This window comes from Loxodonta africana, chromosome 19, assembly GCF_030014295.1.
Source record: "Loxodonta africana isolate mLoxAfr1 chromosome 19, mLoxAfr1.hap2, whole genome shotgun sequence".
Classification (NCBI taxonomy): Eukaryota; Metazoa; Chordata; class Mammalia; order Proboscidea; family Elephantidae; genus Loxodonta; species Loxodonta africana.
The window spans coordinates 63,092,492-63,109,090 of record NC_087360.1 but is presented as its reverse complement, the minus strand read 5'-3'; the positions used below and the strand labels follow the sequence as shown (position 1 = coordinate 63,109,090).

The window sequence follows — 16,599 nt, the reverse complement described above, 5'->3', positions numbered from 1 at the left end:
AAAGGTTCACTGATGGCTCAATTGGGAGCAGTTGTGGCGGTGGCTGCCAGTTTCTTTTGTGCATCTCTCTTCTCGGCTGTGCACAAGATAGAAGAGGGGCATATTGGGGTATATTACAGGTAAGGCCAGAGGCAGGTAGAAGCTTCCACTTCCTGATAAATGGCTCCCTTTCCTAGTCACCATCTGGCAGACTTTGCTGAATATTTGTGTTTATATTTTGTTGAAGAAGGGAGTCTTTTGAATTGAACTTTTGTGTCAGTGATGAGATGGGGGAAATATATATGTGTGTAAATGTAAAACTTTGCTTAACATTCTAAGATGACACCACAGAATGGTGATTGATATATGCATATATGGATTTAAAGAAAAAACCTAAAGGAGACCAGTGCTCCTTGCAGACCATCCCTGAAATATTGTTTCTCCTATATCCCTCTGGGATTCTTGGCTTCACGCTACTAGGTCACTTCCACCAAGGCCAGCTGAGTCCCAGTTCTTAATGGCAAACTGAGAAGATAGCCTACTCTGCTAATTTAAAGAATGGGTACTTGGGGACTACTCTTTAAAATTAACATTTCTGGAAAAATGAAAGGACCTGCAGGTTGATTAATACCAATCAAGGCAAGTCCCAGGGTGGAAGGTCTTACAGTAAACATTTCACAGTGTGTTTTATTGCTCTTAAAAAAAAAAAAAGTATCTTTGACTTCACAATGTAAAACCAAAGAAACAGTCATAAATCATGGATTGCTTTCCTCTTAGTAATCTTTATAACCAAGTTTTTTGCTTTTAAGTTTTTATGAACCTCTTCCGTGTGCCCTGTGATGCTTATTTCTGGATTGCCAATAGCAAGTTCCAAAACTGATTGGTTTCTCCCCTCCATCTGCTTACACATGTTCCAAAAAAAAAAAAGCTTTTAATTTTGTTAATCATTTACATACAACTTGATTAGAAAAGTAGCTCTGCTGCCCACCGCCCAAAAAAATTTTTTTAATTGATTTTAAAGGGTAGTTAAAATTATTCTGTGCTTTCTAACGCCACTGGACTCTAACGTTAGTGCAGTTAATTGATAATTACATGACTGGATTTAACTGCCCTAACAAATTGCCAAAAGCTCAGTGGGTATGACAGAGTAAACCAGACTTCCTCTCTCAGCCTAAGTATAGCCAGAGATTCTTCCGTCTTTATCCCACGTAGCCTGTGTGCCTATTTTTCTCCTTGCAAAATGAATAATGATTTTCCGTTTTACCATCAGGCTTCCTAGAATATGAGGGTAGAGCTGAGCGAAAGACAGGGATCTGTGCATATGGCTCTGGCATGTGCCACTTTAGATTAAATGTCTATGGGGTGGAAGAGATAGTTGGCTCAAGTGGTATTGATTCCTTAAGTATCTAAGAGAGCCTTCTTGCTAATGGAGCCTGCCTCTCTCTTCCTCCTCTGCAGAGGCGGTGCCCTGCTGACTTCCACCAGTGGCCCTGGTTTCCATCTCATGCTCCCTTTCATCACATCATATAAGTCTGTGCAGGTACACTTGGCTTGTGTGGTGTGGCTGGATGACTGCAGATTCAGGGTGGTAACTACTACATGATTTGGAATTATTTAGCCACTGAATGAGTACAATGCCTTTTCGGGGAATGATTTAAAGATTGATTTTTTTTTTTAATTCATTTATTTTTATAAAGAATGAGGCCCCATTTACTTTGGAGCTTTACTTGATTGCTGAAATAGATGAATGGGGCTGTACCCCTGGCCTGTCACCCCTAGCTGGGAATTATTTGTTTCATGACAAAGCCAGTCATATGTATATACATGTTTATGTGTGCTACATATAGTTTCCAATACAAGAGAAAGCACATAGGGGGCACAGTTATGGATACTTACTAGATAAAACCAAACACCTCACGGGATTAAGACCTCTGTCCCACATGCTCTGATACATAAATGCGAACATAGCAGAATTAAACTATTATTCTTACTAGTTTATCATTAGCTTAAAAGAAGAATTTTTTTTCTAATTATCTTTTTAAATACTGTTAACAAGCTATGTTAATATGAGTCGTTATATATATAAATAGAATTACTTTTCTCCTGACAGAAAACTAAAGTTTTGCAGGCTGAGAATCTAGTTATTATTAAAACCCAATGCCTAGTTACTATTACGACTTAATAATGTTAACTATATGCTATTATTATATCTTGTTATACAAAGTAAAAATGGGAAATAAAATGATTTGGGTTTCCAAAAAAAAACAAAGCCAGAGAAGAATCAGTTTGGAATGTGTAGAAGGACCAGTTAGGGGGGAGGGGTGTTTTAAATCCCACACTGCCACGATAAATGGAAATGTAACATTGGTAGTTTTGCTGGGTTTTATTTGAACTTTGGAACTGTGAACATGATTTTTGGTGGGAGGCAGAAAGTTGAACTTGGTGACGGAAAATGATGTCTGAGATAGGAGTAGAGTTAGTTATGACAGATCTGAAGCCTGGCTAAGTTAGACTAGTCATCTTTGAAATGATTCCTGAGTGTGTTCAGCCAAGAGGAATAAGATTGAGAGAATTGCTTTTAAACTGACCCAGGAAAATAATCCTGGAATACCGCATCAGTATTTGCTCTGTACGTTTCTTCTGCCATTTACTGTGCTTTGCAGTTTTGAAACAGGAGCCCTGGTGGCACAAAGGTTAAGAGCTCAGCTGCTAACCGAAAAGCTGGCAGTTCAAACCCACCCAGTGGTCTGTGGGAGAAAGACCTGGCAATCTGCTTCTGTAAAGATTAAAGGCAAGAAAACCCTGTGGAGCAGTTCTACTCTGTCACATAGGGTCACTATGAGTTGGAATCGACTCAATGGCACCCAACAACACCAACAATTTTCAAAGTGCTATCATGTACATTATCTCATTTGAGCCTCACAAACAGTCCTGAGAATGGGCTAGCAGGTACTCCAGGCCGAGACAGGCTGAATAAGGGGATCCACTGTTTCAAGACTAGTAAGTGGGAGAGGTAAACACAGGTCTTGGGAGTCCTAGGACAAGGTCTTTTTCACTAAACCATTATAACTCAGCTCGTTTGCATAGTGGTTCACTTACACTGAAGTTTGGTTACCTTCACTCGGTTTAGTCTCACACCTGGTAAGTAAGGAGGGTCAGATGGAGTGTTCATGTTAACACAGGTAAAGCCCAACCCAAACTGGTGTTCAAGGACAAAGCCATTTGGGAATTCCAAAAAATGGATATTGTTCTCACTGTCCGTCTTAACAGCATTTTATGTCTCCTCTGTTTCCAGACCACACTCCAGACAGATGAGGTGAAGAATGTACCCTGTGGGACTAGGTAAGCTACCAAGAATAAAGCTGTTAAGTTTGAATAAGTAAGAAGGAGTATTTGGCTGGCTGCAGTAAGAGACAGTGATTTAACCTGGGGGTTGAATCAATTTTCCCGTCCCCCAGCTCCCTTTACTCTGATTTGACTAAGTGGTGGAGTGCAGTAGAAAAAATAGTAGGAGGGCCTTGAATGCCACGACAAGAAGTTTGGACTTAACCACTGCGTGAGGAGTGAGGATCCATTAAAGGTTTTAAGCAGACAAATGACATGATAGAGCAGTGCTTCAGGAAGGTAACTTTAGAATAACTAACTACAAAGGATGTCTTAAAGGTAGGAGGAGACGTTAAGGGCAGGAAACTGAAAGAGCACACTGTTGTTGTGGTCCAGCTGAGAAGTAAAGAGTCTGAACTGGGATAGAGTAACAAGGTAAACGCCACCATAAGGAAACACTCAGACAAATCCAGAACTGGAACATCCCACGAGATACCTAGCCTGATCTCTTCACACAGACATTTTATTGTACATCAGAGCCTGTTTTTCTTGTAGAAACATCTAAAATTAATAGATTTAATACGTAAGATTTGCATTAGAAAGAATCCTGTGGATAAAAAGAGATTTATAAGGCCTAAACAAATGCAGTGATGAACCTTGATTAGAGCCTGGTTGAAAAATAAGAGCCATAAAAGCCATTATGGGAACAATTGGGGAAATTTCAGTAAGAACTGGGTATTAGATGATATTCATGAATTACGAATTTCCTTAGGTTTGAGAATGGTATTGTGGTTACGTAGGAGAACGCCATTGTTCTGAAACGATGCTTGCCAGAGTATCAAGGTATATAGCTTCAGAACTGCAACTTAATTTTGAAATGTTCAGCCAAAAAAAAAAAAGGTAGATCAAACATTAACAGTTGTTAAATTTAGTTGTCCATGTATAGGCGCTTTACTCTTTTTTCAGCTTTTATGTATATTTGAATTTTTTTTAATATGAAGATTTGGGTTGGTGGATAATGTTGAAAACAAAGTGAGAAACATTGGTCATGAAATTCCACAGTGACCTCTTAAGCGCTACAGTTTTTTCCCCTGCAATTGATTGCTTTAATCAAAGGCCATTGTTTATTCAAAAAAAATATGAACTTTTTTCTTACTGGCACTCCAGAAGTCTCACTTTTTTCTTTGTGGAGATAGTTTCAGGAAGTGTGATTTCTCGGGCGGTTGTGTTCTTCATATGAGTTCTGAAGGTCTCCTACTTGGATACTGGAGTTGTTTTCTAACCTCCTGTGAACTCTGCTGCTTTTCTGCCAAGTCACACATCTGACGCCATTATCTTCGGAGACTGCACTGTATTCCAGAGCCTGTTACTGACCCTTTTGTCCATTCTCTCTCCAATAGTGGTGGTGTGATGATCTACTTTGATAGAATTGAGGTGGTAAACTTCCTAGTCCCAAATGCAGGTAAAGTTTTCCGGTTTACCCTCCTCCATCACCCCCATCCCAGCTTACTTTCCCCAGCCTGCCACCATTTTCTCTGTCGAAGCACCTGGGAAGGGAGAACATCTGTCTGAGAAAGTTTTGAGTCTTGCCTTTTCTTATTCTGAAACTTCTCTGTCTCTCTGCATACATACCAGTGTATGATATAGTGAAGAACTACACGGCCGACTATGACAAGGCCCTCATCTTCAATAAGATCCACCACGAACTGAACCAGTTCTGCAGTGTACATACACTTCAGGAGGTCTACATTGAGCTGTTTGGTAAGAAAGTCTTTTCTGACCTTGCCATGCTTTGTAGCCCTACGTCTCCTGACTGCCTGCTTCTGCACTGTGGGCTAGGAAGAATATTGCAGGCTGGTTACTTGTGAACAGGAATCCAGTGCTCGGGCATTGCTCACTAGGGAGATGCCTAGAAAGTGTTAATGATAATGGAAGATGATACTTTAGAGTGGTTGAACTTTGGGCACAGGAATAGCAGCATAGAGTACTCGCTTCTGGTCCGAATCAGAGGACTGGAGTAGAAATGTGTTCCCACTGTCTCTTCGTAAAATATCATTCTATAATTAAAATTAGTTCTAGAAGAACCTTAGAGATTATCCAGCCCAGCATCGTCACCTTAAGATGGGGTACTAAAGCCCTGCAAGAGAAAAGTGGTTTTCCTGAGCCACAAAGCTGGTTGGTAGCAGAGCTAAAACTAGACCCTCCTCCCTCTCCTGGCTCTCACTTCAGTAGTCTTTCACCACACCATGCTGAATGAAGGGCACCCAGGGATGGGTGAGGAGAATGGTAAGGTTCACATTTAATGCTAGAGCTAGGACGAGGACCATAGCTACTTACAGCTCATAGAACCTTTGTGATTGTCTTTTTTAACTTTGTACCTGTTGTGAAGATGAGTAGGAAAACACTTTAAAAGGATCCACATGCTTAAATAGAGACAGTTTGTCAAAGTAAACACAGGCAGACTTCAGGAGCGCTGGAAGGGAACATTCAGTAACTGTCACAGATCATTTGTGGTAAATCGTTGTGTTCCAGTGTGCTGCTAGGAGTTTTATAGTAGTCAGTGCTAAAAGTAAAAGGTTTTTTCAACCTGTGTCACAACGGTTCTTTTTATATATGTGTGCATATATGTATGTATGTGTATAACGATATGTGATTTATTTTTGTCGTTGAGAATATGCACAGCAAAAACATACACCAATTCAAGTTTCTACATGTACAATTCAGTGATACTGATTACGTCCTTCGAGCTATGCAGCCATTCTCACCTTCCTTTTCTGAGTTGTTCCTCTCCCGTGAACATAAACTCACTGCCCCCTAAGTTTCCTGCCTAATCTTCTGAGTTGCTGTTGTCAGTTTAATCCCATATAGACAGGTCTTAAGAGAGCATAATATTCAAGGCAGACACTCCTTACTAGGTCAGCTAAAATATTGTTTGGTTTTAAGAAGACTTCAGGGGACATTTTTGGTTTAAGGTTTAAAGATTATCTTAGGGCAGTAGTTCAGGGGTTCATCCGCTCCATGGCTCCGAGAAAGACGGAATTCCATGAGAATTTGAAATTCTGTTCTTCATTTTGCCCCTTTTGATCAGGATTCTTCTACAGAACCTTAGTATAAGATGGTAGATAGGCACCATCCAGATTACAGCTGTTCTTGATACTAAGACTGAACAATGGTCTTTCCCAGGAATCCTCATAAAAAGGGCCCAAGCAGGAGCATTTTTTGTAGTTAAATAAAAGGAGGACTCATTGACATTACCAGTGATCTTAGTTAAATAAGCAGCCTTTTACACGGTGTTCAAGATTTGGGGAATTACCAGAATCCAACAGTTTAATCTGTAGAAACATTAAAAGCCCTTGCTTACTGATACGACAGTTGAAGAAAGTACTGTTTTAAAATCCTAACAATCAAAGCATAGTAATTAAATAAGTTCATTATTTAGCTGTGGACCTGAGCACATCACTCAGCCTCTGTGGGCCTCAGCTTTGGCATCTATTAAAGGAAGGCATTAGACTTGCAGGTGCTCGAGAGGCTCTGTTTGGGCATAGGTGACCAAGAATGGCCACTTAAAGTTGATGGCAGCTGACAGTAAGGGAGATGATTCAGTTTCGACGTCCCAGCATGGTTGCACTGAGCCTTTTTCTTAGCACCCTTCTAGGATGTGACTGAGATCTTGTGGGCAGGGGACAGAGATGAGGACTAGAAAACCCTGAGAAGGACAGGGCCAGAGAAGGCAGCTTTGGTGCTATGTTGCAGGATCATAGCTCAGAAAGGGGAACCAACTAAGCTCTTCCTACTTGTCTCTGAAGCAAGTCACATGTGAATTCCAGACAAAGGACTGAGGACCAAAGCAAATAGCACATCAAAAGAGTTGGGCTGGCTTCCAGAGCTGTAAATTTTAATTTTCTCCTTATGTTGTTTGACAGACTTCCTAATGGAAACAATCTCCTTGGGGCTCTGGATGTCAGAGTCTGGTGTTCTTGTAGAAGCTTCTAAAATTACTAGATTTAATGTTCTCAGCTCTTTTCAAAAAACCTAACACAGCTCTTCCATCTTCCATGAAAACAGTCAGCTTTCCTTCTCTTTGGCTGCTGTCATCTGGTAAAGGGCTGCTGCCTGACTCTGGAGATGTGCTGGAAGTGTTTTTTCTTTAAGCTCAGGTCTCCTGTAGGGCAAGGCTGATACTATAACCTATTTTCAACAACAAGGGTGATTTTATCTTGAGGCCACAGGATGCCTAGCTTATATGGAGGAACTGCTTAAGCATTCCCCTCCAGAAGTCTTTCAGGGTCATGGCTTTCTGGACTTTGGTAAGCACACTAGCTTGGGAAGACCTTTTGCCTGTAGGTATATTCTTGAGCTGTGTTTTAGCTTGTACTCCGTCCCCATACTTTCCTCTGCGGTGTCTAGAAAGTGTAACAACTCATGTTTCTGTGTCCTTGATTGCAGATCAGATTGATGAAAACCTCAAACTGGCTTTGCAACAGGACCTAACCTCCATGGCTCCTGGGCTTGTCATCCAAGTAAGCATGGCCACCGTGGGAGGGTCCCCTGATGAGGTTGCATCCCTTCTTGCAGGCAGTGTCTTTTTGCACAGGAAGATCACAGACCAGCGGGAGCCGCTTTATGTCCCTCGCCACCCTCACCATCCCAGCAGTTGTTGTTTTTATCCTTCTCCAGGCCGTGCGGGTGACGAAGCCCAATATACCTGAGGCAATCCGCAGAAACTACGAGCTGATGTGAGTAGACCCTCTGCTTAAGCTGTCACTACCGCTCTCCCAGGTCTCCCACATCATCCCATCCCAGAGTTCATTGAAGCTGTGCCAGCCTTTTATGCTGTTTCTTGAGTATTTGTTACAGCCTGTTGCACTGTAAAATGGAGCAGGCATGTCGGGCCAATCTCCAGGGTTCCTTAACTGTGATAGAGAACCACAGGAGAAGCCCTTTAGAGCAGTGATACTTTAAAAAGGGCCAGGGGGCCTTGTTTGTGTTTAATGGCTCATGCCAAAGGAGGAGATAGGCTCAAAAGAGGATTAAGTGGACAGGCAGGTGTATTTTGCTAAAGTAAATTATGTTTTATTTCCCACAAATGAGTTATTTGGGGGAGAAGAAAAGCCATATTAATGTCTCCAGCAGATCAGCTTTTACCTGGGACATTGAGCAGCCTTCCAGAAGAGAGTAAGAAATTGTAGTTTGCCTCTCTTCAGCAGATGGGGTTGATTTCTCCAGGGAACAGTGAGGTTCCTTTGAAGCTTTTACATGGTGGTCTCACCGCTGCACACTTTTTTCCCTTCAGGGAAAGCGAAAAGACAAAGCTGCTCATTGCAGCCCAGAAACAGAAGGTGGTGGAGAAGGAAGCCGAGACAGAGCGGAAGAAGGCCCTCATTGGTCTGAATGTGGTTCTCTGATCCCTCCCTCAGGGCAGGAGGGCTGGGGATGGTGGGAAGATATAAGGAAGTCTCAGGCATGGTTAGACCCCAAAACTTTTTTCCACAGCACAACATACTCCAAGAGGCAAAGTTGAAATTGTCAGATCATAGCTAGAGCTAGACTTTTGAGTTTCCACATATGTTTTAAATGAAAGGAATCTTTCTGTTGCTTCTCAGTGTATAACAATGGCTAATGCTTTCGAGCACTTACCATGAGCCTTGTACTTTTCTGAGCACATAGTATGTGAATTAACTGTGTTCACAACCACCGTGCATGGTAGGTATATTGTTAACCTTGTTTTACATTTTACATAGAGAACTGGAGCACAGAGAGGTAACTTGCCAGAGATCATATGGCAAGTAAGTGGTAAAAGGGGTTCAAATCCAGAAAATCTGGTAAGAGAACCTATGTTCTTAATACTGTCCTTCAACAAGAAGCCTGACTACTTCCTAAAATGAAGTGGCAGGTAGAAACTTACTAAAAACCAAACCCATTGCTGTCAAGTTGATTCCAAGCCACGGCCACCCCATGTGTTACAGAGTAGAGCTGCACCATAGGGTTTTCTTAGCTGTAATCTTTATGGAAGTAGATGCCCAGGCTTTTCTTCCTCAGCACTGCTGGGTGGGTTCGAACCATCAACTTTTACATTAGTAGTCAAGAGAAAACCATTTGTACCACCCAGCATTCCCCCCAGCATTGCACGTGAGTCCCGGAAACTTATTAGAGAATACTTTATTCCTTAAAATATTATTTTGAGGGAAATACTCTGCCTCATGGCTTAGCAGAGAGGTTAGGGCTCATCCCTTTCCTTCTTCAAAGGCTGAATGACTCTCATGCCTTGGGCCCAGGTCTCCTCAGCAACTATCTTGTACTGATGGTGTGGTTCTGTGCTCATGGTACATACGTTTCTTTCCACGTGTGCTGTCACGGCTGCCCTCTGGGGACAGTGGCTCTCCATCTGAGTTTACCCGCTATCTCTTGTATCAGGGTAGTCAGATCAGGTGAAAGGTGAAATTGAGTCAAACCTTTAAACTATCAGGGCTCTAAGGCCTTTCTCAATCTCATTAATACAGAGGCAGAAAAAGTAGCTCAAGTTGCAGAAATCACCTATGGGCAGAAGGTAATGGAGAAGGAGACTGAGAAGAAGATTTCAGAAATTGAAGGTGAGCAGAAGTGAAGTTAATGCCTGAGTTTTCTTTCCTCAGACCCCACTTTGTGGCATGTGGGTGGGAGAGTCATTTCGTTGTTCTTTAATCTCTGTTCTGGAATGTTACGATTTTGGGGGGAACATCACCTATTCTCTCTGCATAGACTTGAGTTCTGAGGAAATTTTGGCCAGGCTGGCATCAGTTTTCCGCTTCAGAGAGTGTTCACTCATCCAACATATGCTAGTTGAGTGCCGTTACGTGCAAGGCATTTTGTCAGACATAAGAAAAGGAAAATCAGATGGTCCCTGTTGCCTTGGTGTCCACAGTCTAGCAGAGGACCCAGTGCGTTCGAAGTAAACTGAGGAGCTGGGCCAAAACAGCAGCTCTCATGCCTTATACCCTCCTCCCCAGACACTGTATTTTCGACTTCAGCCTTTTCTCAAGATCTGTGTAGATGTCATCCTGGTTTGAAAAAGACAGATTTTCAACACCAACAGCACTTGAGCTGGAAAGGAGCGTTTTCCTTCCTGGCTTTTCTGAATACCATTCTCCTTCAGCACCCCACCCCTAAGCCCTCACTCATTCCCACCACTCACCTTTCACTTCATGTGGTGCCTATGTCAAGTAAATTCCAGGGCAGAAATGGAACCACAGGGCCCAGCTTCCAACTACAAAGTGCCGTGTTCCATTATACTCATTATGGGGCCTGTCAGGCTTTGCAGGGGCCTGTTGAGGAGCCAATTAGAATTTCACAAATCATTGGCTTCTCGTTAGGGAGCTCTCAGCTGAACAACACGTTTTCATTTCTCATAAATACATGTCACCAGTTGAGTCAGCTGCATGACAGCCCAAACCTCAGCCAGACTACGGGCTCCTCACACTTGGTCTCCTTCCATGCCAGGGTCATGCCGAGGGCATGCAGTGAGAACCCACCCACAGACTGATCTTTCTTCCCAGGCTTTTTGCTACAAACATTACTCATATGAGGCTGGCCACATTCCCAAGACAAGGAAGAAAATATCAAGAACATTGTGTCTCTACTTGACAGAAAGCTTGTTTCAGAGCAGACTGGGGAAGTATATTGCTTGCATAGTGGACGTTTAGATAGATTTTAACCCAGGCAGGTGTTGGTCTAGCTCATGGCATGTAATTCTGTATCAGAGTTATACCAGCTTAACCAGTGTTAATTAGGAACTTTTTGAAATGATTAATGGAAATAAAAGAGGAACACTTGGAGAGAGACGGACCTATTTATGTTTCCACCCACTGCTCACTTAGCGACTATCTCATTATCTGACATTTTGCGTTTACAACGATAGTAAGACGTCTGTTATCTGACTATCTTGTGCATTAACGATGTATGCCTGGCAGTAAGAGATGTTGAGGTGCAAGGCAACGGTAATACTGGCTCCGATAGTTAAGGTTATGTGTCACGTTGGCTGGGCCATGATTCTCACTGGTTTGGCAGTCATGTAATGATGTGATTTGCCAGTTATGTAATGGTGTAGTCATCCTCCATTTTGTGATCTGATATGGTCATCTTCTATTTTCCAATAATACCAATTTTTATGTAACCACCTGGTCTTTGGAACCTAACTCCGTCAGTTAGTGAGGAGGGCGTATTTTACTTGAGGCCCCTGGTGTTCCATTTTAGGGTAGATCTGGCCTGGCTGTATTTGGAACCCTCTTTGAGCCTCTTGCTTTTGCTGTATAACATGAGAGAGATGAGAGGTGGTAAGCTGTGGAACTGGAGGTTGAATCTACCTGTTTGCTTCACAAAGCTATTCTAAAGGAAGTAGTCATGTGGAAATAGGATAGTAGTGCTTTTCCCCCCCGCAATAAAGCTGGCAAAGTATGTTTTGGGGTTCAGCAACAGACATGCTCGTAATTAGTCCCCATCATGGGAAGATGCTTTCAAAGCACTTTTTCATCTTGGTGATCCTTACAACAATTTGTGGAATAGGAAAAAATGTTTTTTTCCCAGTTCCATCGATGAGGAAACACAAGCACTGGGTGGGAGACGGGGATGGAGGCAGCCTCCTCGAGGTCACAAAGGCAATCAGGAGGAAATTTACAGGGACCTCAGGTTGTCTGATAGCCCCCGCACCCTGCACACCAGTCTGTTGTACTTCATCCAGTCCCTTGTGTTCTTTCCCCCTCAGATGCCGCGTTTCTGGCCCGGGAGAAGGCAAAGGCCGATGCTGAGTGCTATACCGCTGTGAAAATAGCCGAAGCCAACAAGGTAAAGGCCCAGTCCAGCCTGTTGAAGAGAAGGTGGTGGATATGGGTTTAGGTTCGCGTCGCTGAAGAGTCGCCAGGGTTGGGTGACCACCACCACCCAGAGCTGCTCGTGGCCAGCACTGATGACTGCTGTGTCGTGTGGGCAGGCACTTCCCTTTGCCTTAATGGTGCTTTGATAGAGGTTTAATTTTTGTGTTAAACATGGAAACTTCTTGCAGCCCAGGCAAGAGGTGCGAGGTAAGAATAACCCGGTTTCAGATCCGCAGTTGCATTCTTAGAGAAGCGGTTGCTCCGTTACTAATGTGACGCTGAGCCCAGCAAAGCTCGAGAGGGGAGTATTACCTTGACAGAGACCCTCTCCCTGTGAAAATCAAAGGGGTGCCACCCAGAGTTTGCCGGAATCTGACTCCACCAAAGCTATCCTTACTTTTTTTTTCCTTCTTTTCTCCTACAGCTGAAGCTGACCCCTGAATACCTGCAGCTGATGAAGTACAAGGCAATCGCTTCCAATAGCAAGATTTACTTTGGCAAAGACATCCCTAACATGTTTGTAGACTCTGCAGGCAGCCTGGGCAAGCAGTTTGAGAAGCTGGCTGACAAGCTGAGTTTTGGCTTAGAAGAGGAGCCCTCAGAGGCAGCCACAGAGGGGAACTGAAAATGTTTTTATACAACCTCAGATGACACTTGAAGAAATCTTTATTTTTTAATGATGAACCCAATTGTCCCCTCCTTCCCGTACTACCTTCTTTGACTCGCTTCGAGGTACTGTGGTGAAAAAGAAGAAATGAACTTAAATCTACTCCCCTTCCTGGTAAGGGGGGTGGGAATTGATGATAGGAGAGTTTATTCGGGTGGGTGGGTAATTTAACTTCTGATAAGATTTGTACGCCATTTCACCTTGGATCTCCAGGCACTAATTTTGACCCTTTAAAGCTGGCTTACTTAGGGATGCTGTCATTAAGGCATAGGGAAAATGTAGGATGTGGCCTCCAGGTGACTTGATTTCCCTTATTTGGAAAAACGTGGTCCAATTTTCTCACCCCTGACTCCAAGGTGGGAGGTGTGAGTGGATGGGAGGTGTCTGTGGGTGGGAGGTGTCTGTGGGTGGGAGGTGTCTGTGGGTGAGGCTCAGCAACTGAGCGAATATGTGCTTGTAAGTTTGCCAGTAGAGCTGTGGAGAAACAGCTGCAGAGAATGTTTGACTTGCCTGGCATTTTTGTCTGTACACGTGTGAGTTATTTTCAGGGTGTGCTGTCTCGAGCCCTCATAAGGAAGAACTGGTGCTACGTTTTGCAAGGTTTTCTGTACGCTCCCCTTCTTGCCCAAGAGTTTAAAGAGTATGGTGCTTTCTGACTACATTTCCAGGGTCAGTGCTTGGCACCACCACACAGTTCTTTTTGGAACTTTTCACCTATTCAGAGATTGGTTTTACTCCCTCTCAATCTGTTTGCTGGTTCCAGTCAGCATCAAGAAGACAGGTACAAAAACTCAGGTGTCTTCACAGTTGCTGAAGGGGAGTCGTTACATCTGTTAGCCATATCTGCCTGGCAGATTATGTATGTACCTTGAGACCAAGTGCCTCTATCGTTGTGGAGATTCTACACTGAAGATTTCTGGTACCGCGTACAGAAGAGGAAGAAAGGTCATCCAAGAGATTTCCTAGTCTTACTGCCTATGGCTTGTGCTGGGAGTGAGACTTGTCCCATACGGTGATAAAAAGGGAGCCCTTTCCCTAAGTAGTGTGTGTTTTTCAACTCAGGGCTCTAATCGGGTCAGACTGAATGTCAAATCTCTAGAGACAGCTGTGAGTGCAAGGCCAAGTTCATGCCATGCCCAAGCCCCTGGGTTGGAATGGCTGCATCAAGATCAGTTTAAAATGTTTATTTTTCCTTACTGCTTGGGAAAATTTCAGCCATACTGGGAGATCCAGGGTGGGGGAGCGCAGAGATGAAAGAAACCTTCTTATATCCAGAAATGAGTGCTGGGGGAGGAGGCCATTCTAGCTCTTGAGCTGTGTATAGCAGTGTTAAGTGGAGGACAGTTATATGGAGTTAATTTGCAAGGTATTGTCCATGACCAGGAGCCCTGGTGGCACAGTGGTTAAGAGCTCAGCTGCCAACCAAAAGGTCAGCAGTTTGAATCCACCAGCCGCTCCTTGGAAACCCTATAGGGCAGTTCTGCTCTGTCCTGTAGGGTTGCTATGAGTCGGAATGGGTTGGGTATCTATGAGCAACTCTGGCTTAGGATTTCGCCTTATTGGCTGTCCTCTGAGACTCCCGCCATACCCCTCCTCCCGAGGTGAACGATATGAATGCTGGTTTCTGGCAACAGATCCCCACCTCATATTTGGCCCCATTTGCACATTTCTGGCTTAATAAATGGCCTTTTCTCAAGCTGGAACTCAGGCAAGCTTGCTCCTAAGCAGTACCAGGCCTGTCAGGAGTTTGAGGAGGATCCGTCCTACATAGGAAGGCACAGACCACTAACTCCCCTTACTTCAAATATTGCTCTTCTCTGTTCTAATTCCTGGGACTCAGAATTCTCAAGCCAGTCATCCTGGTCACACTTTGCGCAGGCATCAGAAGGTTCCTGGGGAGTGACAAATGTCAACGTGCTCAAGAGTTCTTGCAGCAGGTGGTCAGTCTCCCAAGACCAGTATAGGGTGTCCCTAAGATGCACTCGTTTGCTCCCATTTCAATGCCATTGGCCACTTGGTAAGAGCAGTGTGGCAGGTCCGGTATCCCTGATGTACGTCTTTGCCTGCTTCTCCCCTCTGATCTCTCGCTGCATGGTACGGGCCTCAGAAAACACTGCTTCACTGCAGTAGAATCAGGAGCAGGCATACCTGAAGCTCTCTCAGCAGCACGTTTTGCTCAGGTTCCTAACTTGAAAGTCTCTCCAGTACTAACACCTGGTGATAGTTTGTCCATTGCACTAGATACACTTTGACCACAAAAGAGCCTCAAGAGTAAACTCCTGCTGCAACTGCCCTACCCGCTCTGTGTTACTGTCACTTCCTCAGACGAAAAATATGAATGTTGTACCCACTGTCTTAAACCCAGTGGTTGTCTGTACCTGCCTGAAAAGTACAATCACGGAATTTAACTTTCCTTAGCATAGGGCAAGTAACCCATCTGTCTGTTGTGGGTTTTTTTTTTTTTTTTCCCAACACTTACTAGAAAATCCGATCTTAAAAGTCTGAATTCTAAACACACAAACTGTGACAGCCTGCGATTTTGTAGGCAGTAGAGTCATGGCTGCTATTTATAAATGGAACTCTTGTTCCGATCAAAGTAAATAACTTCAAGAAATTAAGTTTTTGTAGGATTTTCCAAGGAAAAGTCACCTTGGTTGAATGTTTCTCAGTCATTAAACTTTGCAGAAACAATTCATAGTCATTGCTGTTTTTAATCACTTTTTTAATATGAGGACAGAATGTCTGCAAGGAAGCCAAAGTTTGTTATTAATTTTTATATGACAAAAGTAAAATAGATTTAGAGGAATCCTATGATCATAGTAAGTTGAGGGGGGGGAATCACTGAAAGAATCTTAGCATTGTATTCATCAAAAAAACAGATGTTTTAGAAATGATTTGTAGTAATTCCTGTGAATCTATGTATCTTTCGGCCCTGATAACTTTTATCATTTATAGGGAGGAAATAGCAAAAGTAAGGTGATGGTATTTACCCCCTTGACTTAGGCATGTAAGCTTTACTTAGGATAAACTGTACCTTGGCTAGTGGCTGTTCTGTGTCTGTAAACTTAACCACTGCTTCCTTAGTTCTAGCCGATTGAGGTCTAGGCACTGTTTCTATTGTTTCCTTATATAAAGAGGTAGTAGCCAATCATTTCGTGTTTGTATTGCCATTCCCTTTTATTTCGGCTTTTGTGTAGGCTGGTGATTGAATAGTCAGCCTGATTCTACTTTCAAAGAGCCCTGAGGGCTTAATGACCCCCCCTCGTAACTGGGAAATTATTGTTACACTAATCATTCTGTAAATGATACTGCTGGAGTAATTGCCTTGAGTTGATAGCTGGAGGAATTGTTCTGGACAACACTAAAGGTCTTGTGTGAATTTATGTCTTAGTTTTATTTCCAGTCTTGCTAAATAAAATGAGTCTTTGTATTTACTGTTTTACTAAAGTGAAATATAGCTATAGCAACATTAAGCTAGGTGACATTTAAAGAGAAAAAGTCATTTCCTAGTAATTTAAATACAAGATTTCCCTAAAAATACATTCAGATGAAAATCTATCCCCGTTATCAACATAGAAACAATGAGCACCGAATTTGTTAACATGGCATAACTCTTGGTAGATGCTATAGAGTTTTATCATTTTAAAGAATTCATGCACCTCTGCAATTCTACTCCAAAGGGCAGAGATATTTTCAGTTGGCCCCAAACTCATTTTCATATCAATTCAGTGGAGAAGTCCCTGTCTCTACTCTGAAAAACCACTCACCCCCAGGTAAAATACA

General features: G+C 43.0%; 1 protein-coding gene across 2 annotated transcripts; it reads left to right on the top strand.

Moving 5' to 3' along the window:
* Positions 1-9: 9 nt before the first annotated feature.
* Positions 10-16,246, top strand: ERLIN2 (ER lipid raft associated 2). 2 transcript variants are annotated; one of them, XM_003412410.4, is made up of 11 exons: positions 10-119; positions 1,438-1,519; positions 3,275-3,321; positions 4,704-4,765; positions 4,939-5,064; positions 7,750-7,823; positions 7,981-8,039; positions 8,597-8,688; positions 9,804-9,893; positions 12,041-12,120; positions 12,574-16,246. In XM_003412410.4, exons 1-11 carry the CDS (start codon positions 13-15, stop codon positions 12,772-12,774), a joined length of 1,020 nt encoding a protein of 339 aa, XP_003412458.1. In that variant the 5' UTR covers positions 10-12; the 3' UTR covers positions 12,775-16,246. The 2 variants fall into 2 exon arrangements, with proteins under 2 accessions (XP_003412458.1, XP_023406886.1); XM_023551118.2 differs by lacking the exon at positions 1,438-1,519 and having other exon boundaries at positions 11-119.
* Positions 16,247-16,599: the final 353 nt, after the last annotated feature.

Excerpts from the sequence above, each read along its gene's own strand:
- ERLIN2 (XM_003412410.4), top strand. The coding sequence starts at position 13 with ATGGCTCAATTGGGAGCAGTTGTGGCGGTGGCTGCCAGTTTCTTTTGT. Across the intron at positions 5,065-7,749 it reads GGTCTACATTGAGCTGTTTG|ATCAGATTGATGAAAACCTC; the intron begins GTAAGAAAGTCT and ends CCTTGATTGCAG. Across the intron at positions 9,894-12,040 it reads GAAGATTTCAGAAATTGAAG|ATGCCGCGTTTCTGGCCCGG; the intron begins GTGAGCAGAAGT and ends TTTCCCCCTCAG.